The 21,709-nt window shown below is 40.0% G+C and overlaps 2 protein-coding genes across 4 annotated transcripts; both read right to left on the minus strand.

Moving 5' to 3' along the window:
- Positions 1 to 47: 47 nt before the first annotated feature.
- On the minus strand, positions 48 to 17,108 carry gon4la (gon-4 like a). 3 transcript variants are annotated; one of them, XM_014984187.2, is made up of 27 exons: positions 16,554 to 17,108; positions 16,375 to 16,402; positions 16,043 to 16,297; positions 15,247 to 15,470; positions 14,365 to 14,439; positions 14,229 to 14,279; positions 14,096 to 14,149; positions 13,748 to 13,843; positions 13,051 to 13,143; positions 12,821 to 12,976; positions 12,254 to 12,464; positions 11,402 to 11,503; positions 11,247 to 11,287; positions 10,105 to 10,205; positions 9,841 to 10,021; positions 9,113 to 9,199; positions 8,829 to 9,006; positions 8,012 to 8,162; positions 6,883 to 7,030; positions 6,680 to 6,796; positions 5,543 to 6,211; positions 4,461 to 4,553; positions 3,681 to 3,878; positions 3,469 to 3,612; positions 2,000 to 2,235; positions 1,071 to 1,173; positions 48 to 992 (listed from the first exon to the last, which is right to left on the minus strand). In XM_014984187.2, the coding sequence occupies exons 3-27, from the start codon at positions 16,248 to 16,250 to the stop codon at positions 909 to 911; spliced, it is 3,801 nt and encodes a 1,266-aa protein (XP_014839673.2). In that variant the 5' UTR covers positions 16,251 to 16,297; positions 16,375 to 16,402; positions 16,554 to 17,108; the 3' UTR covers positions 48 to 908. The 3 variants fall into 3 exon arrangements, with proteins under 3 accessions (XP_014839673.2, XP_014839669.2, XP_014839668.2); XM_014984183.2 differs by having other exon boundaries at positions 9,841 to 10,024; positions 16,043 to 16,275; positions 16,554 to 17,107; XM_014984182.2 differs by having other exon boundaries at positions 9,841 to 10,024; positions 16,554 to 17,107.
- Positions 17,109 to 17,265: 157 nt separating this feature from the next.
- Positions 17,266 to 18,219, minus strand: LOC106916154 (C2 calcium-dependent domain-containing protein 4A-like). Its single transcript, XM_014984253.2, has 2 exons — positions 18,113 to 18,219; positions 17,266 to 17,882 (listed from the first exon to the last, which is right to left on the minus strand). The coding sequence occupies exons 1-2, from the start codon at positions 18,171 to 18,173 to the stop codon at positions 17,326 to 17,328; spliced, it is 618 nt and encodes a 205-aa protein (XP_014839739.2). The 5' UTR covers positions 18,174 to 18,219; the 3' UTR covers positions 17,266 to 17,325.
- Between the last annotated feature and the right edge of the window lie 3,490 nt (positions 18,220 to 21,709).

Below are 21,709 nucleotides of genomic sequence, written 5' to 3' on the forward strand. Positions count from 1 at the left end.
CATTTGTTTTGGTGTTGATGCAAATCTATAAAAAAAGAAAAAAAGAATTTTAAAAAAAATATAGGACATTTTTTATTGAATTTGTGTTTTTTGTCCATGTTAAATACAAATAAGCAGTCACTTCAAGAAAACCTTCATTGGAGATGTAATCAAGGCTCTTAAGTTTTATTTTTGCTCTATTATGACAAGATAATTGTTTTTTCTGATGTTCAGAGTTTTAGTATAAAAACAACTTGTTAGTAGAAGTTACAACAAAAACAAAAGCTGCATTTCTACTTAAGGGAATACCAACTTATGTTAAAATGCTATTAAACGGCTATTGACCACCAATCCTGAATAATTAAAGCTGCCAGTAAAAACAGGTTTGGTTTTGAAGGGAAACCAAATGCTTAAGGCATTTCAGAGTCCAGGAACCCAACATGGAGAGCGCCAGCATCAGTTTTTACACTCATTTCTTATGTCTTCAGCTCGGCAGTGGGAGGATTGAAACCAAAACCTTCAGAGCATCAACCCATCATCACTGAGGTCATTACAGACATATTAAACACACACAACAATAAATACGTTCAAGCTGGTTCACCAGAAGTCTGAATCCCTCCTAAGATGTTCACAGTGACCGGCACATTCAGGGTTAAAGCTCGGAGGAAAGCTGGACTTTCAGAACCTTTTTCACAGCACCAGGGTCAAATCAAAGCTAAAATGAGAATAACTTTAACAGTGATTCTGTGTTTGTCCCCTCAGAGGAAGTGTCCTGACCTGGGCTCTTCCTCCTCTACTTAAAGTTCCTGAATTAAACCAGCTGCAGCTTGTGAGCGCCCTCTGCTGGGCTGGATTCAGGTAAACCGGTCACCGGTCCAGAAATGGATCCGCTTTGTGGTCAGAAACAAACTCCTCCAGAAGCATCTGGATCAGTCCGGAGCCGATTCTGCTCTACTGGACCTCTGGGACGCGGAGAGGAAAAGCTTCATCAGGTCCTGGAAACGAAGTCGTACCTGCAGGAAATCATGTGGCGTCAGTTCAGCTCAGGAAGCGGCGATGCACCCGAGCACTGAGGCTCCGCCCACTCTCACCTGTTTGACAGTCTTATTGCCCAGCAGGGCGGACACCTGTCTGAATGTCTTTGTTGTGGCTCCTCTCTGCTGGCAGGCAGTCAGGATGGCGCGGTCAGCATCACTGGAACAGGAAGAACAGTTGCTTGAAACTGATCGATTAACAAAGTTGATTAATTAATCGATTTTAGAGGTTAAAAGAATTTCTGGTGTTTAAAGATTAAATTTTTGGAAAAAAAAAATTTTTTTCCACCAACGCTCTTCCTGCGTTTCCACAGTTCAGGTCGGCCATCTTGTTTAACGATCAGTTTTTACTGCTTCTATTTATTTGGACTTTGAATTCAGGTCGACTCTATGATAAAAGAGTCAGGTTCCAAAAATAAATAAATAAATACAATACAATAAAGTTTTATATTAGCAGAATAAAGTTGTATTTTTGGAGAATGAAGCAGTAATTTTATGACAACCACAGGGAACCTAACAAAAAGTTAATTACTCACAGCAGAGTTTTATTTAATATATTTAAAGTATTTTTTATCTTAAATTAAATGTAGTTTTGACATAATATTGGCTCTGAGTGTGGCCTGTTTTACAGTCCAATTAACGATTAATCAATTACAAAATAAGTTGATGATTATTTCAGAAATTGATTGATCATGATTAACTCGATCAGTCGTTTAAGTGCTAGCAAAACGTAGCATTTCGCAGGTATATTATATTTAATCCACTTCACAATGCTGTGCTACTTTGTGCAGGTTTATCATATAAAACACATTGAAGCTGTTTGATATAAATATTTAACAGGTCAGGCCAAAGAACATTAAGGCAGAAAATTAGCTGCAGTGAGTTCAACAATTTGAACTGAGCTCCAATTTCTCGGAGAGTGAATTCAGAAACATGACGAAATGTCCTGATCTTATGAAGCTTTTATAAACGTGATCTGTTCTCACCGGGTCCAAACCACGACCTTCTCCCCGTTGGAGGAAACTGTGATGTTTTTGGCACAAACCGCCTGCTGCTCCCTGTCGTCATCTTCATCACCTTCCACCAAGATGGACTCCCCTCTGCCGCTGCCGGGGTTCTGGCAGGCGGAGTCCGCCGCGCTCTGGGAGCAGCTGTGGAGCTGCTGGAAAATCTCCTGGACCTCGTCCTGCAGGTCTGGATGCTTCCTAAGCAAAGACGAAACCTGAGAGGAAACGGTGGGAAGAGAAGACAGACGGGCCAACAAGACGGAAACAAGTTACAAAACTATCATAAAAATTACAAGAATGTTGTATATTATCTATGGATATGGGCCAAAACAATTCATTGTGAGGAATTGATTATTACAATAATAGTTAGTTAATATTTGATTAACTGAAGCTAAACTCAAAAAAGGCCATTTGATGAAAAAAAGTCAGAGCAGATATTAAGCCAAAAATATACAAAATATAGATATACATTTTGGCTTTGAGACAAAAACTGTTTCGTCTGTAATTATGTTTTATCCAAAACTCTTTAAGTGGCATATTTTATATATTCACCCAGTTTAAATTCACTGAAGAAATGTAATGTTATTGCACTTTAGGCAATAAAATGTTTATTTTTATAAAATGGAAATTAATTATTGGTTAATTTGCACCTTTTAATGTATTTCTAATATTGGAACAAAAAATCTTAAGTGGATAAATGAATAACGAGCAAACTCTAATCAATTAATCATAATAATCGCTAGATTAATTGACTACTAAAATAAGTAGCATATCTATACAATACATAATTTTTATGGCACTGATTGTCTTTCATAAACAGGATAAAGAGGAAGCAAATGGTCCAGGAATCAAAGCAGGAACAAACGAATTGAGGTCAGTAGCCTCTGTGTTCAGCATGTCGCTAGAGAACAAGTGGTGCACTGACTGACGGTTTACAGCTGATCACTGATTACCGATCTTTAAAAAGCCTGACCTGTGATTCCGATCTTATAATATGATATTTTTCTGTCTGAAATGTCGCTAAATACAGCAAGACAGTCACAGAGTTGGTAAAAGTGATGTGACTATCACTGTAAACGTGCAGACATGACCTGGTGGGCCGGTCTGTCAGTCAAACCTTTCTAACGGCAGAGCAGAAGAGCACAGAGGCTGTAATTTAGACCTTTAGTGAGGCAGATGAGATCAGTGGATGAGATCAGTGGATGAGTTCAGTGGATGAGTTCAGAGGATGAGATCAGTGGATGAGATCAGTGGATGAGATCAGTGGATGAGATCGGCTTCACATGTAAATATCGGCCGATCTAAGGAACCTGGCGACAGTAAATCAGTGCGCCCCCACTGAGAACTGTAGATCTTGGGAATACTCACAGAGATTGATGCCACTAACGGTTACCATGGTAACCAATAAAATAAATGACTCGTGAGAATGCTCCGTGTTCGCCGCCTACCTTGTCCACGTCCTCCGATGAGGGGGCGGAGCTTCCCTGCAGCACAGACACCACCTGCTGGTAGAGCGGCGAGCTTTCCCCCAGGCTGCGGCCCATCCGCCTCAGGAACCGCCGGCTGCGCTCAAACAGCTGCTGCTCCAGCAGCTGGCGGAGAGGAAGAGCAGCTCAGCTTGCTTCCTGAACTAAATCACAGTGGCAGAGACTCCACTCACCAGTCCACATCGGCGCGCCTGTCTGGGGTTCAGGAAGGCGGCGAAGTCTTTGAGCAGCTGAGGCCACGGCTGCAGCAAGCAGCCCAGCCTGTCATAGAGAACCTCCGGGGCCCCTGAGGGCCCCGAGGCTGAAAACTCATCCAACACCTGCAGCAGCTGCTCAGAAAGGCCCGGACGCACCTGGACCGCTTCACACACCTAAACAGGAACCAGCCAGAGAAGAAAGAGAGAAAAAGTCCAGTTTAAAACAGGCTGGACAATAAATCAAATATACAGAGATATGAGATCAATATTTACTATTAATATCTATTGAGATCTTAATAATACACACACAGTCTCAGGAGTTGTGTGTTTTAAATGTTGAATGTATATGTGTGTTTTTAAGACTAACACTCCTAATTGTTATTTACTGTTGTACAGTTATTATTACTAATATTAATTATTTAAAATTTTTGTGCTGTGCTGGGAAAAACAAATGTCCAAATTGGTGGAATCAACTAAAACTCTTAGCATTTAACTATCCCACTTTACGGTTACCTAGCAACTCACTCATTCTTTGGTTACCTAGCAACAACCTGTGGCGTAACGTGCCCAGTAGCAGTTTAATGTTTCACCACTGTGCTTCATGACCGCGACTGAATCGAATCCTCATCCTGCATCACTTCATGTTATTCTGTGGAGTTCAACTCCAACAAAGCAAGAAATAATGTTTGTGATGTGAAAACCTCCAGAGCTGTGAATACTGTCTCCAGGTACTGTGAGGAGTATTTCTGTTCTTACTCTGTGGAGGTAATCCTGAGCGAACACCACGTCCTCCGACTCCCTCTGGCCATCATCCTCCTCTTCCTCCGTTTCCTCCGATGAAAACTTCTCCTGAAAACAGATTTTGATTTTAATGCTGCAGGAAGCAGAGATGGGTAGAGCAGCAAAAAATTACGCTAAAGCAAGAGTAGCGCCTCGTTGAAATTTTTACTCAAGTAAAAGTAAAAATTATCCATCCGAGAAATTACTTAGGAGTAAAAAATATTTGGTAAAAATTATACTGATCAAAAATATAAATCATTTTACATTTAAAGATTACACCATCAGACGAAACAGAATGTAAATGTATGTGGAAATTTTGATATTTTAGAGACTGAAATTAAAATAATTCATATAAATAACAATTGCAAAATAAAATCAGGGAGAAGAAACATTTTTCCAAATTAGTTTCTTTCAATAAAAACTTCTGAAACTAACAAAAACTGCAGATGTGTGTCTGGTGAATTTTTGGTTTTTCATTCAGTGGGTTGAAAATCCAGACATTTTACTCATCTAAAAGTAGCGATACTTTGATAAAAATTACTGAAGGAAAAGTAGCAGAACTTCACAGCAAAAAGTAAAAAGTTCAGGCAGTAAAAATACTCCTAAAAGTAATTATTTTCCAAAAAGTTACTCAAATAAATTGTAACTGTGTAAATGTAACTTGAGCTACTCAACTCTGGTTATAAATGGAATCATTAATATAATATTAAAATACAATATTATTTTATTCAATTATTGGACTTGCCTCAGAGTTGCCATTTATTAATTTTGTTAGCTTTGTTCATGCACAGTGACAGAAGACGAAGAAGAAGACGAAGAAGAAGAAGACGAAGAAGAAGAAGACGAAGAAGAAGAAGAAGAAGAAGAAGACGAAGAAGAAGAAGAAGAAGACGAAGAAGAAGAAGACGAAGAAGAAGAAGACGAAGAAGAAGAAGACGAAGAAGAAGAAGACGAAGAAGAAGAAGACGAAGAAGAAGAAGACGAAGAAGAAGAAGACGAAGAAGACGAAGAAGACGAAGAAGACGAAGAAGAAGAAGAAGAAGAAGGGTTTAATTTACCTGCTGCTGGCCGTCTTCTTCATCTTCATCATCTGCTGCTGCTTTTCTCTGCGGTTCTGACTCCGTCGGACCTGGCAGGTCGTCATCGTCGTCATGGGAGACGCTTCCTGCAGCGCTGGGCGAAGATTCGGATAAAACCAGAAGCACGTCGCTCTCCTCCTCCAGCTCTTCCTCAGTGGTGGCCTCGTCTTCGTCAGCAGCATCCACACAGGAGACAGAACCTTCCTTCAGGCTCGGTTTCCCTGCAGCAGGAGCAGACGGCCTCGTCTTCCTCCTCCTCTTCCTCAGGCCGGCCAGCGTCCTGCAGTGGTATTTAATCTGCTCCGTCGTCGGCAGAGAGATGGTGGAGGTGATGATGATGTCAGAGTTCTGCTCCTTCCTGCTCAGCAGGAGGCGCTTCAGGAGGACGTGGGAGGCACGGTCAGCCGGACCCTCCAAGGCGTCGGGAGGCGAGGCGGGCGGCTGCAGCAGGACGAATCCGATCCGTCTGAAGTCCAGGTTCTGAGGCAGGCGAGGCGGGTACCTGGTCCCGGACGGGAAGCTGTAGCTGGACCGCAGCAGCGCAAGGTGTCGGGTTTTACCCCGCCTGCTGGAGGCCGGCGCCTCCGGGGAGGAACCGGGCGGGCTGTTGAAGAGTTTGATGACAGGACAGATAACAGGAAGGCTCCGCTGGAGGAGAAACAGCAGAACATTGAAGGGTGACTTGATATTTTGATTTGGAAACAACAAGAGTAATGTTTTAAATCAGGAAGAGTGGAATAACCAGGAGGTTTTAATGGGGTTCAGTGCAGTCGATTTTTCCAGATCTGTATATATACTTTATACATTTTGTCGCTTGTGGTTATATTTGTATCATTAACATTTAACACCTTGGATGGAGTCGCTTGTCAACTAACAACCTATTGATCTGTTTGGGGATCAACAAAGTATATTCTATTCTAAATATTTACGTTTTAACTTCTGTGCTGCTCGTTTGGTTCTGATTTCTTCTGTTGGTTGAGTTTGATCATTTTTACGTCATAAATAAATCCATTTAAATCCAGTTCTGTTTGTTTTGTGAACCTCTGACTTCATGGTTTTCTTTAGCTCTTCTCCATCACTGTAACTTTATTCTGTTGAAAGAAACAGTTTTAATACCACGAGCCAGAGAGGCATGTTCTTCTCCTCTCTCGCCACTGGGGGGCGCACTTCAGCCGGATCAACATTACTGCAGGCCACCAGCATGGGCCACACCACCTGCTGGTACCTGAAGGCCTGCAGAGGAGGAGGAGTCGGTCACTGATGAGAACAGCGGACGGTTTTCTCTGCGAGTGTTTCTTTTTTTTTTTTTTTCTCCATACTTTTACGATGTTGTCCGGACTTCCAGGTCTGCAGCACTGCAGGATCCTGCGGCGGACTTGCACCACGGTTTTCCTGAGCAGAAACTGAGACACAAGCTTCGGCGGGTCGCAGGCTCCCTCCATGTTCCTGAGGCCGAGGACCAGCAGACTGAGGGGAAAAGATACAAAAACACGCAAATTCAACTCCCAGTTTGCTACGGTTCTCCCTCTAACACTTTAAAGTAAGTTTCTTTTTTAATCTTTTTTTCTTGCTTGCTTTTCTAAAAGAAATAAACTACAAATGACAAAAAAATAATTAAGTTGCTTTTATTTATTATTTATTTATTTTATCATTTATTTACTGGTAGTTATTTACTATCAGACATTCTGTGATAATTTTTGTTTCAATATGAGAATATTATAATATTCGTTGAATATAAAGACAATTTTACCGAAAAATGTCTTAAAATTATGGGGAAAAAGGTTGTATTGAGAAAAAAAGCTTGAAAACTTTTTGTTGTTTCTCATTGTTTCACCAGCATAAAGTTGTACAACCTAGAAAATGAAATGGTAACTTTAGGACTCTATTCTCATATTATTTCAACTTTATTCTTGCAAGATTAATACTTAATTATCATTTGTTTTAATGAGAAAAAAGCTTGAATATTTTGTCTCATTTCCATAAAATTACTACCCCATATTCTGTTATTTTGACCTTATTCTGAAATTTTTATGAAGAAAAATGCTTGAATATCTTTTTTTTGTCATTTTTTTGTGTTGAAGTTCTCATAAAATTACTATATCATTCTCTAAATATTACAACCCATCATGACTTTATTTTTGTAAAAAAGAAAAGGAAAGAAAGAAAAATAAAAAACCTAGCCAGACTCTTATATAAGCTGTAAAAATGCTTCAAAACAAAATGGCGGCCTCGGACTCGCTGACATCACTCTGAACTATGAAAATCCAAACAGTGCATTGGGAGAGAAAAAAACAGATTTACCAAAAAATTTAATTTTCAAAAACCAAAAATTTGATTAATCAGTAAAAATGTATTTATTTGCCTTGCTCAGAGATTGTGGAGAACCAGAAACTGTATCTCTAATTTCAGCTCAATAAAGTAGATTCTCTCTAATGGTGTCCGAGTTACCAATCCTCTGCTGCAGTGAAGGCCGCCGTCCTGCGGGGGCAGTACATCGCCGGGTCCAGGTTGGCACAAGGCAGCAGTTCAGGGTAGAGGAACACGGGTCGGGTGGCGAACAGCCAGGCGAGCTCAGCTGGCATGACGGGGAAACAGCGCACTGAAGAGACAGAGAAACACCAACTGAAACTGTAAGGCTGCTGTACTGAGAACCAGCTCACATTTCTGACTTTATAAAACCATTAGAAATAAAATTTAAAGTTTAATCACCACAGAGATGCACAAAAGAAATGCAGGGACCAAAACTGTGTAATGTCTGATGTCTGCACACGACTCAAACTTTTGCCTGATAGAAAAATCCCAAATAGAATATATGAGATGAAATAGTCCTGCCACCAGGGGCGCCCCCAAGAGGGGGGGAGAGAGGGGACATGGGCCCCTCTTAAAAAATACTGGCAAACCCCTCAGGGTCCCCCAGAGAATCATGTTCGTGTCATAGAAAGGCATACAGAGTAACCTTACTCAACAAAGACGAATGTAAAACCCAATAATTATAAAATTTAAATGATATAAATGTCTTGTTTTATTTTTTTTTTTAGCTTCTAAAATTTTTACTGGTTCTGGCTACCTTTATGAAAATGTTCTGGGGGCGCCACTGCATGCCACGTCAAAATTTAAGATCTGTGGTTAACATATGTAAGGTCGACTTAAGTTTTTTTTGTTTTTTAATGAATTTAAGACATTTTGAGGCCTTAATTTCAGATAACTGATTTTAAGACATTTTGAGGCCTTGCGGTCGCGCTGTGAAGGTCGGACAGACACTCACTGTGACCTCTGCCGTCAGGCTTGTGGCTCTGCGGCCGGTAGTCGATAGGCGTCTGCCGCAGCTCCTCCAGGAGCTCCAGCGCCCCCTGCAGGTTGGTGCTTCTGAAAGCACTGCGGAAACCGGGATCATCTGCAGACCTGAGGATTTCTCCCCTCTGAGCCAACATGTCCAACTCAAACTGAAAGATGAGGACAGAAACGTCTTCAGCAGCGTCTTCCCTGCAGTCTGACAGTCGAACTAAATGGAGGATTAAATCTGAATCTAGAGGCGGAGAAGTGAGTTACCAGGAACTGCCTGGTGGTCTCTGCCTCACTGTGTAGCTTGGGGACAGGTGAGGTCAGCAGGTTGATCTGGGTCAGCAGCTGGATGTGCTGAGAGACACAGAGAGAAAGGTCAGAGGTCAGGCTGGGTGAGAAACTTATTTATTAAATTTTTGGAAAATTAGATTTTTTTTCCCCCACTAATCCACTCCTGAAATATGAAAATGTGTTTCCATATTTCAGAGTGATGTCAGAGCGCCCAGGGCGGCCATCTTGTTTGACAAGCGTTCTGTACAGCTTTTGTTTATTTGGATTTTTAATTCAGGTCAAATCTACGACATAATATTAGGGTCATGCTACGATTTAAAACATTTTTAATTAAGAGAATCAAGTCATAATATTACAAGAATACAGTTATTGTACTGCAACCTTATTATTGTAAAATGATAACATTACTCTTGTAATATTACAACTTTATTCTTGTATTTTTAGTTTTTCACTTTCATTGTTTCCCCCTATTATAGAAAACGAGTTTTTTGTAATTTTAAGTCGTTCTGCTGGTAAATTTGCGTCTCCATTCTGTTACTATTATAACTAAATTCTCATATTTAAACTAAAATTCTTGTAGCATCGCCCTAATACTCCATTGCGCAACTCACAGAACAGATAATTGAAGTAAAAGTCACTTTTAGTCAGAGCTCAGAGTTGAGCTGAGGTTCTGGTGCAGAGCAGAACCCGGCCCGGATCGGTACCTGCTGCATCTGCTGCTGCAGCCGCTGCTGCTGCTGCAGGCTGAGCGTCAGGGTCAACGGTTCTGGACTCTGAGTGCTGAACATCGGGTTCGTCTGGCGCCGCTTCCTGATCAGAGCCAGCTGCTGCCTCACCGTTCGCAGCTCTGTGATTGGCTCATCCTCAGCCTCATCTTCGGCCGCGCTGCTGAAGTAGAAACCAGCAGTCAGCAGGAAGTAAACGTGCCTCCCTGTCGTCATAGCGATGCTCGTCAGTACGTTACGTACACGCGCTGCTCCTCCAGCGTTAAGGCCTGAAAAGCGGGCGTTTCCTCCTGCTGCTCCTCATCTTCGTCATCCACTTCCTGTCCGGCCAGGTCTTCCTTCAGCTGAGACACAGACACACATCTGAACGTTAGCTTCAGGTTAGCGCTAACTACCACAGCTGCTGCTGAGTTCAATACAAATTTACTCTAATATCCCATCTAAGTTCAATCTCTGAAACCTTCAGCTGTTTTTATTTTTTAGCAAACATTAAACTTTACTAGAATCGTGAAGATCAGAGGGATAAGTTAAGGAAATAAAACAGTTTGTAGCTTTTATTATGTTAAAATTCTGTCATTTTCCAAACTCAAATTCCCAGAATTCAGTTACTGTTAAAGTCTAAATGGAAACATTTATTATAAATGGGCAAGATGGACTGACTGGACAGATAAATGGGCAGAGAGGAGAAAAGAATGATTCAGAGATAGATGAACAGATAAATGGACAGATGGATGGATGAACAGATAAATGGACAGATGGATGGATGAATAGATAAATGGATAGATAAATGGATGAACAGATAAATGGATAGATAAATGGACAGACAGATGGATGAATAGATAAATGGACAGATGGATGGATGAACAGATAAATGGATAGATAAATGGACAGATGGATGAACAGATAAATGGACAGATGGATGGATGAACAGATAAATGGACAGATGGATGAACAGATAAATGGACAGATGGATGAACAGATAAATGGACACATGGATGGATGAATAGATAAATGGACATATAAATGGACACATGGATGAACAGATAAATGAACAGATAAATGGACACATGGATGGATGAATAGATAAATGGATAGATGGATGGATGAATAGATAAATGGACAGACGGATGAACAGACAGATGGACGGATACAAAGATGAAAAGATGGAGAAAGGAAAAACTATCTGGAAACAAATGTTTTTCATTCTATCCTGAAACCTGGAAACACTTCAGCTCCAGATTAAACTGATGCTTTTACCACAACAATCAATAGTAATAAAAAAGCTGAAAAAGTATTTGATACTTTCTTTACAGTTGGTAGTTTATTCATGACCAGTGAGCTCATCAATGAATGCATGAATGAATGAATGAAGTGTGCTTTCGTACCGTTTCAAACAGCTCCTCCATCAGCTCGTTCACTTCCTTCTCTGAAGGAGAGAAAAACGTCCATCATCACACAAACTGAAGGAAACGGTGACAGTTTCATCCCTGATGACTGACAGTAAAGCTGCATGACTAGTTTGAAGGCGATCTGTACTGACTGGTGATGCGGACGGCTTTGTCGTCACGGTAATCCTCCAGGTCGGGCTCATCGATGTCGGCCAGGAAGTTGTACTCTGGATCATCTTCATCATCACACTCCTCTGGAAGATGGAAACAGAGTTTCTTATCAGTTAATGACTTAATCTAAAGTTGATTAATTTTATCCATAAATTAATGATTATTTGACTAGCGACCAGTTTCTTAAAAACCTGAGTTTTCTCTTGTATCAACAGGACTGACAATTTTTAATATAAAGGGCAAAGTTTTCCATAATATGCTGAATTTAAAAAACACATAATTACATTTTATATTATTTGGTGTCAGCTGTATTGTGGCTTTCTCACAATATTAAAATTAGACATATTTCTAAAACAAAAAAGGAGTCTCTTGTGAAAAACTTAATTCCCCGTGAACAGAAAGATGTTCATCCATAACTATTGTCTGTGGTTGACGGGTTTTTTTCCTCCTCTTTTCTGTCATCAGCTCATCTTCGCCTTCGTAGCATAGCAATCGCCTTTTTAAACAAGCAGTTGACTCTTCCCGGTCAAGCGGTTCGCCTGAATTAGCGTTATTAGAGCGAAACTTAAGGAGCTTGTCGAGTGTTTATATGTCAAAACAGAACCGCATAAAGTTCACTTTACATCCCACACCGGACTCTGGTTGGACCGTGACTCTTTCCCTCCTTGTTATTATCTCCGCCATCTTTAGTTCTCTCAACTGCTCCGTTTAAGGATGCCCAACGGCGCCCTCTGCTGGATGGCGGCCAAACTACATCACTAAAATAAGATTTAACGGACGTTAAAGATTACTCGTAAGTTAATTTTTTAATTAAACTTATGACGGTCGCTCACCTTCGTTATCAACGTCTGAGCTCATCAGGCCTCTCAGCCAGTCGGTCCAGTCCCGGTCCTCCGGCGCCGAGCTGGAGTCGTACATGTCTGGGGTAATGTCGGGGGCTCGGAGCTCCGCCTCCAGCTGGCCTAACGGGACGTCGCGGAGAGGACGCTTGGACCGGGTCCGGTACGCCATCACCCCAGACTCATCCTCTGACTCAGACATAGGCTGAGGAAGTCAGATTAATCACCAGTAGAAAGAAAATTATACATAGTTTTCAAGGTTTTAAACAAATAAAAATCTGAAAAGTGTGGCATGTTTTTATATTTAGTCCATCAGAATCATCTTTGTCCTGAAATTAAGGCTTATATAAATCTTCAAATAGTTGAAATAATATGGCACACTTACATACAGAAAACGCCAGATTACTCAAAAATTGTACTATAGTAAAAAGTACCCGTCCAAGAAACTACTTAAGTAAGAGTAAAAAAAATAAGGTTGGTAAGGCTACTTAAGTACTGAGTAACTGTCCCAAAGGAAATCTGTTTAGAGGCCTAAAAAGGCTTTGTCCCTGCTACAGTTACCTGGTACGGCTCCATGCAGCCAGCTAGCTCCTCCTCAACCGCATGCAGCTTCTCCAGGAAGCTGCTGTCAGTCGCGCCTTTGGAGGGCGGGGCTTTAGGAGGAGGAGGGGGCCCCATCAACCCTTCCTTCAAACGCCGGGACCGAATTCGAGATGTCTGAGAAGACAGAGATGCAGAGTGACCGTAGATAATGGCGACTTTCAGCCAATCCTGTGGTTATCAGTCACTACCTGCCAGGGGCTGCAGCTGTCGTCTTCGGCTCGATTCAGCCGAGTCCCTCTGGGGGACGAAGCTGTGCTCTCCATGTCGCTCTCCTGGAACGTCTGAATAATGAAAATAAATAAAAACAATATAAAATTAGGCCTGGGCAATAAACCAATAATATATATCGCTATAGCCACGTGATCAATGTCAATGGAAAATACGTCTAACCAAACATTCAATAATTTCACTGAACTCCGATCCAGAACCGTACAGCATTCTGGGAGATGTAGGCAGAGGAAAGACTTTAGCAACTCAACCTCTGAATGTGAGCTAACCCAGGTTGGTGGATCAACTGACTCAATCTCTCTATGGTTACCTAGCAACTCACCCAATCTATGGTTACCTAGCAACTCACCCAATCTATGGTTACCTAGCAACAAACTACTGAGTAACTGGCACAGCAGCAGTTTAAAGTTTCACTACTGTGCTTCATAACTGCTTCAAAATAAAAAATAATGGCATGGAGTAAAAACTGGATAAAACATGAAAGGTCTGGCAGAATTCTAGATATTTAAAACAAAAAAACTAATCAATAATTATCAGTATTGATCAATATAAAATGATTGCATTGCGATACGTTTTTCAGCCATACCGTCCATCCCTGACAGGAATTAATTATTAATGACAATAAATGAAATTTAGCCATTAAAATCAGAGCCTCACATCTTCAGCCGTCTCATCCTCCTCTTCCTCGTCTGGGCGGTATTCTTCGTCAGAGGAGTCTTCCTCATCCAGTGGGATGTCCACAAACTGAGGAGCCTGAAACAAAATTATTTTGGACTAAATTTCATAATTTACCGACATCCGTGCTTTGCATAGACCAAAAGAAAGTTCCTGTTCTTGAATTATTTACAATATTGTTTCATTTTTAATGAGTTAAACAGATATACCAGAATTAAGTAGATTTGAGGTTCATGAAATTATAAAAACCAACATGTAGGTTTTTATTAAAGAGGAGTGAACTGTCAGACTGACAGATTATGGATAAAATGTTGCATTGTTGTGTTTTACCTTGGCGGCGTCGCTGCTTTTCTTGATGGGTGAGATATTCCAGGTGGGAATCACCTGACGGGAAACGGAAACATGAACAAACTATGGCTGCAGCTGCATTTCAGATCATTTATCTCTTCAGAAACAGACTCACCACACCCTTCTCCACCACTTCTTTAAACTTGGATCGAGTCATTTTAGGCTCCTGGAACAGAAAACACTCATAATTATAAGAATGTGAGGATTCAGCTGGAGCTGCACTAAGTTTTTTTTTTTTACTGGAGACTCACAAACGGAGGAACGGCTTCTGTCTCATTGATGGCCGCTTTCATCATGGCAACCACATGTTCATTGGTGATCACTTCCTAGAAAACAAACATTCAAAAAAAAAGAAACATTACAGATCAAAACATTTTATTTTGCTTACATGAATCACCATACATAAAATAAACTGAATAATTAATTATTTTAGTGTCTTTTCCTGTTCCTCAAAGGACAAAACTGACCTATGCTTATTATTTACAGCGTTGCTTCACAATTTATTTTTTAAAATAAGATTTTAAACTCATTTTTAATTGTTTTATTAGTTTTTTTTTTTTTTGTTAAAGACTTTGTGTTTGACTTTTTCTTTGGCCAAGTGGTTAAACACAGATTTAACCAATCGACCAACAATTAGGGCTGAAATGATTAATAGAAATAATCATGATTAATCAATTATTTAAATAATCATCAACTAATTTAGAAATTGATTAATCATTAACTGGAGTATACAGACTCAAAAAAGGTAATGTGCTTAAAAACATATTCAGAGCAGAAACTAAACTAAAACTGTGCAAAATACAACAAATTTATACAATAAAATACATTTTACACGAAAGTTACAACACATTTCAAAATACAATTAATTTTGCATTTAAGATGAAAACACCTTTATCTGCAAATATGTTTAATTGCTCATGTGGCACATTTAGTTTCACTCAGTTCAAAATAACTAAAGGAACGCAATTATTGCATTTCAGGTGAAAAAAATATTATTCAAATTTATTTAATTAAATATTTGTTTATTTACATTTTTAATGTATTATTAATATTGTATCAAAAAGGCTTCAGTGGTTAAGTGAAAATCCGGTAGAATGTGACAGTTTTAAACAATCTGTGTAACCAGAACTCACATGAATGATGTTTTTAACGTTCACAGTGGTCAGGTTGTGCTGTTTGGACTTCGTCTCCAGAGCCTGGTCCAGATCTTTGTCGATCTCCACCTCCACGCCCGTCTCTTCCTCCTCCTCCGTCTCTGACTTCCTGCCCTGATCATCAACTTCCTTCTCATTCAGCGTCCGTTTTTTTCGCTTCGCTGCCTTCTTCCTCTGAGCCTTTACTTCCTTCCGGGTGTCCTCTGAGACAGAGATGTTTGACTTGTCAGTAGAAAAAAACGTTTCCACATTCTGTTGTGCTACAAACACAAATTTCAGTGTTTTTATATGGATAACGTCAAGAGTTTAAATAGTTGTAGTTTGAAATAACAGGAATCATTTAGTAATTCAAAGATTATTTATATTTATATTACAGGTGATTAAAGTGCTTCACTACAATCACATGTAGATAAAAGATAAAAGAAAATATTAAATTTAGTTTGATAAAAATAAAAAGTCAATTATAAAATTGGCAGAAAATACCAAAAAATAATAACACAAATAAAAAACCAAGACACTTATTTTCAACTGCAGCAATTTCCCAAAAAATCTAATCAGTAATAATATTCACTTTTTTACATGTTTTAAAAATTTTTTCTTCAATATTTAAAAAGAAAGAAAGAAATTTAAGACGGAATAATCATCAGAATAAATGATTACTAAAATATTCATTAGTTCTGAAATGTCTTCATATTTTTGCTCAGAACCAGCTTCAACAATCAGTAGTTTATCCATGTTGAATGTGAAGACAGGAAGACAAACGTGTTTGTGTTACCCATAGTGATGATGAGACTGGAGTCAGTGGTATCTTCCTCCACCAGCAGGTAGCCTTCCTCCTCCTCTTCCTCAGCCTGACATGGAGCAGGTGGTGGCAGCAGCATGCCATCATCAGAGCTGAGCGGAGCTGGTCCAACACCGGAGCTGCTGGAGGCATGCTGCTGCTTGGCTGGGCTTAATTTCAGGCGTTTTCGGGCTGAGCTCATAGTGGAGAAACATGACCTCTGATCTCTGAGCCAGACAGAAGAACATCCTTTAATTAAACTTTAGATATGTAGAAACACTTTACAATGAACAAAAAAATGTCAGGAAATGAAAAAGGAAACTCACTGCCTCTTCCAGCTGCAGACTGAAGCTCCTGTAAAATGAAAACAATGTTAGATTTCAGCAGATGTTGGTCCCCAGCACCAGTGTAACCTCTCACTGAGCTGCTGCTAGTGTTAAAGTTAATGTTGGATCCTGATATTAAGCAGTTAGTCTGATTAGCAGCCGCCCGCAGATAAACTCACGCCTGTTGGGTCTCCGAGTGGTAAGGCTGATAAGAAGCCCAGGATGAGGCTACAAAGCTAACAACACTCCAGCTGGTTAGCGGCTAACGGCCCGCTCCTTCCAAACGCAGCCGATTTCCGGTGAAAACGTCCCGTCCAGGAGTCTTTGTCAGCCCGGTGTCGCTTCTGGGTGGAGGGAACCTTAACCACCAGGATCCATCGCTACTCACGCACACTTACCGCCACAACCATTAGGCTATTCTGCCTAAAAAAAAAAAAAAACAAAAAAAAAAAAACTACATTTCCGGCGTCGCGGCGCCGACGTGACGCAATCAATATGCGGTTTCTAGGGGTGTATGGCAAGCCGTTTGTATATTTATATACGTTAACTTTAGAAAATACGGCACCACCCATCAACTTTTCGGCAGCAAATCAAAGGCTGGTACAGAGGGGGCTTTTATAGCTACCGCGAAAGCACAATTTTAGTTTACTTTCAATGTGTATATTCCTGCTATTAAACTTGGTATTTTAGTTGGAAAGAAATGCAGTCTTAAGTTCAGATTTGTCCCCCCCCCCCCCAAAAACAAAACTTAGTCACATATTGAACACATCCTCTTTAAATCAGATATTTATAACCCAGAGAGTTAATTTAGAGTTGAAAGGACATCGATTTTTGACACTAAAGTATATTCTGCAGATGGTCATGTGAAGATAAAAGGAAATGAACATTAACTGAAATAAAAATCTTTATTAAAATAGCCTTATTATAAAACATGAGTAAATCGAGATCATCTCATTTAAGAAGAGCAGCAGGACTGAGCGCCTTCAGAGCAGCTGCAGGTTTCTTCAGCTCCTCCATCACCTTCAGGCCCAGCGCCTTAACGGGCCGCAAGCTGACCCGGGACCGACCGGTACCGTCGGTAGGAGAATCTTCCGCTGGGTCCTTTGGTGCCGCGGCAGTCACAGTCACCTTAACGCGTCTGCGGTGGTGAAACAGAGACTCCCTCCGGTTGGTGGACGGCGTAGTGGCCAACACGTCGCGGAAGCCGTAAGACGTCGTCACCTTCGGTACGTGCAGCAGCGACAACGCCGCTCGCGTCGTCGGGTCCATATCGGCGACGCGATGGCGGCAGGCCCGCGGAGAGCGCAGGCGACGCCAGGAGGACGACCGAGTCGGGCTGGTTCCGGTTGGGTCCTCGTCGTCATCTTCCAACAGGAGCCTGGAGCGGGTCGGGGAGTCCCGGTGGAACATCGGAGAGGCCTGGTATGCAGAGGGGATGATGAAGGTCGGGATCCGTTCCGGAGTCAGAACCACAGCCCGAATGGACGTTCCGGATTTCATCATTTTATCTTGAGACAAAGAGTCAAATGGATCAAATTTACGACTTGAAGGTATTTTGTAAACTTTTAGACTTTCAGGGAAGATCCGATAAAATCCCGATGAGGTCCAGACGAACCAGCAACTCAACTTCACAATCCTGAAGCAGTTTCCCTCCCCAATACAACCACAAATTGACCACTCCTGAAGAGAATAAATAAGTAAATAAACATCTTATTTAAAAATAATGAAATAACCCTACCTGAACAGTTCTCTACAAACCAGTTTCTGGTGCTGGTACCAGTGCTCAACTGGACCGTCATGGTGTTGTTTATATAAGCAGCTGCAGGTGGGACCAATCACACCAATCAAAGGCCTGATTGAAACGTTTTAACTGGCTGAGTTCTAACTGATTTCCTTTTTTTTTTTTTACTATAGAACAGCCTTTACTACAAAAGGTGAAGAATAATACAGAAATCAGTAGAACAAATGGCTAAAAAACAAACTTCGGCTCCTTTTTTCCTTCGCCGCTCTGTGCTTCACGCTGTCACGGTTGCTATGCAACATAAGCTTCTCTCTTCCGGTGTTGTCGATATTCTAGGTCTTCGAAGGACCCGGATGCAGACCCTGAATTCGGACACAGCTTTTAACATAAGTCTAGGAAACGTGACTTATTACGTGAGAACATAGAATTCGGCGGGTTTGATGTCTATGACGTGTGAATAAACGTCATAAACGTCAGGGTCTTTAGTTGCATTGTCTTCTTCTCTAACCTTCACTTTGCACTCATTTGTGGCAGAGCCCTGCTCAGTACTTGTTCTTGCTATTTTAGCAGAAAACTTTCAGCTTATCCCGAAATCAGTGAAGTCTACAGCGATTATGCCAAGCAGAATGAATTCTCCAACCCAGACCGTCACAGTCCACACCCTGAGGAGTATAGTCCATCCACTTTTCATCCACTTGACCTGGATGGAGTGGATGCGTCTAGCAACAGGAGACCCAGCTCGCACCACCACCTGCGTTCTGGTCAGGATTTTGGAAGATATCCTGCAGCTCTTTATATCTAATGCTCTGGATAGTCTTCCAAAGGACAATTGCACCACAGAAGCCATAGAAGCAATAGTTGGCAACAAGGTGCCTGAAGCCTTTGCAAGAGTCGTGAAGGTCAGTGGAGAAGTCCAAACAGAACACACTGCCAATTTAAACAAGCTCATTGTCAAATATGTAGTGGAAAGAGTCAATTCTAGCTTACACTCTGACTCTGACGACAATTCCAGCAATCACGTTGATGAAGCAATCAGTGGTATGGTAGATGAAATCAAAGTGATGATAAAAGACCTTTTTGTCAGATTGCATGCAGAGGAATCCAAGAAAGCCGTTGTCTGCCGAGATGAGCCAAAATCTAAGTTCCAACGTCTTACAGGGAGGATCAATGGGTTTTTCACTAAATTCATTCGGAGACATTCGTCTAGGGTTGCTCCAGTGAATTTGCCAGAAAACCCCAAAACCTCTCACATCATGGCCAACAAAACTACGGCCATGGCAGCCTTGATTCCTGCAGAGACTGTGTCAACCAAACACCTGCAGGAAGAGGAATTAGAACTGGAGCTCAGGTGGGATGAAATCTCACCTGTGAAGGCCTTCAGTCCACCAGATGATGTGTCAGACATCATATATCTAGAAAACTTTGAACCAGAGATCCTGGAACCAAGGTTTAAAACCACACCCAGGGAAGCCTTCGTTCATCCAGAGACCCACCAGGAAGAGGAATTAGAGCTGGAGCCCAGGTGGGATGAAATCACACCTGTGGAGCCCTTCATTCCTCCAGTTGGCTCATTTTAAATTTATTTGCTTAGTACTTAGGTCGTTTTAAAATTGTTAGTCGTTAGTTAGGTCATTTTCAAATTGTTTGCTTAGTAGTTAGGTCATTTTCTAATTGTTAGTAGTTAGGTCATTTTCTAATTGTTAGTAATTAGGTCATTTTCAAATGGTTTTTTAGTAGTTAGGTCATTTTATAATTGTTTGTTTAGGAGTTAGTTGAGTCTTTTTAAACTTGTTTGTTATGTCATTTTAAAGGACAAGTAGTTAGGTAGTTGTTTAGAGGTTAGTTAGATCATTTGAAAGTTGTTTGTATAACCTTTGTTTTCAACATGACTTAATCTATTCAATATGATAAACATACTATCATACTATAGTATGATAAGCATACCATCATGCTATAGTATGATAAGCATACCATCATGCTATAGTATGATAAGCATACCATCATGCTATAGTATGATAAGCATACTATCATGCTATAGTATGATAAGCATACCATCATGCTATAGTATGATAAGCATACCATCATGCTATAGTATGATAAGCATACCATCATGCTATAGTATGATAAGCATACTATCATGCTATAGTATGATAAGCATACTATCATGCTATATTATGATAAACATACTATCATGCTATAGTATAAGCATACTATCATGCCATAGTATGATAAGCATACTATCATACTATAGTATGATAAACATACTATCATGCTATAGTATGATAAGCATACTATCATGCTATAGTATGCTTATCATACTATCATGCCATAGTATGATAAGCATACTATCATACTATAGTATGATAAACATACTATCATGCTATATTATGATAAACATACTATCATGCTATAGTATAAGCATACTATCATGCTATAGTATGATAAGCATACTATCATGCTATAGTATGCTTATCATACTATCATGCCATAGTATGATAAGCATACTATCATACTATAGTATGATAAACATACTATCATGCTATAGTATGATAAGCATACTATCATGCGTATGATAAACATACGATCATGCTATAGTATGATAAACATACGATCATGCTATAGTATAATAAGCATACTATCATGCGTATGATAAACATACTATCATGCTATAGTATGATAAACATACGATCATGCTATAGTATAATAAGCATACTATCATGCGTATGATAAACATACTATCATGCTATAGTATGATAAACATACTATCAACATACTAGCATGTTGTTGAAGCAACATGCTAGTATCAACACTACCATATGGATGAGGGTTATCGCTAGCATGTTAACTAAAACAAAATTACCCCATTCAGTATGCTAACACAGGGTATAAATTAAAATTATTCAAAATGCAAAATTTAGCTTAAGTGACGTCAGTAGCACCTATGATGTCACCAGCATGTTAATTTACATTTACTTAATCCATTCAGTTTGATAAATATTGCTAATAAATATGAAATTATGCAAAATGCTTATTTTAGGTACAAGGCTTATGTTAGCATGATGCTTATCATTAAAATATTGAGTCACTAGACTGTAGATACTACCAGTAGGACGTAGGTTATCACTAGCATGTTGACTAACACAAAATTACTCCATTCAGTATGCTATAAATTAAAATTATTCAAAATCCTAAATTTAACTTAAGAGATGCAAGTTATATTGACATGCTAGTGACTCAATATGCTAATGATAGCCATCCTGCTAATATTAGCCTTGTACCTAAAATAAGCATTTTACATAATTTAATATTTATTACCAATATTTACCATACTGAATGGATTAAGTCAATGTGACATCACACTTACTGGTGTGATGTCACCAGCAAGTGTGATGCTGGTGACATCACACTTGCTACTGACATCATTAGTGTATAAATTAAAATGATCCAAAATGCTAAGGTTAGCTTAAATGCTGTCGGTAACGTGTGGCACCAGCATGTTAATTTACAGTGACTTAATCCATTCAGTATGATAAACATAGCTAATACATATGAAATCATGTAAAATGCCTTGTATTTTAGATACAAGGCTAATGT

The sequence above is a fragment of the Poecilia mexicana genome, unplaced genomic scaffold, assembly GCF_051168715.1.
Source record: "Poecilia mexicana isolate PSO_F unplaced genomic scaffold, ASM5116871v1 scaffold_11, whole genome shotgun sequence".
NCBI classification, from domain to species: Eukaryota; Metazoa; Chordata; class Actinopteri; order Cyprinodontiformes; family Poeciliidae; genus Poecilia; species Poecilia mexicana.

Bases quoted from the DNA above. Each gene is read 5' to 3' on its own strand.
- gon4la (XM_014984183.2), bottom strand. From the start codon at position 16,250: ATGAGCTCAGCCCGAAAACGCCTGAAATTAAGCCCAGCCAAGCAGCAG. The intron at 6,212-6,679 runs GTATTAAAACTG...TTTCTCCTCCAG, and splicing joins ACATGCCTCTCTGGCTCGTG to CGGAGCCTTCCTGTTATCTG. The intron at 4,554-5,542 runs GTAAATTAAACC...ATCTGTTTTCAG, and splicing joins AAGAAGACGGCCAGCAGCAG to GAGAAGTTTTCATCGGAGGA.
- LOC106916154 (XM_014984253.2), bottom strand. From the start codon at position 18,173: ATGACGGTCCAGTTGAGCACTGGTACCAGCACCAGAAACTGGTTTGTA. The intron at 17,883-18,112 runs GTAGGGTTATTT...CTTTGTCTCAAG, and splicing joins GTTTGTAGAGAACTGTTCAG to ATAAAATGATGAAATCCGGA.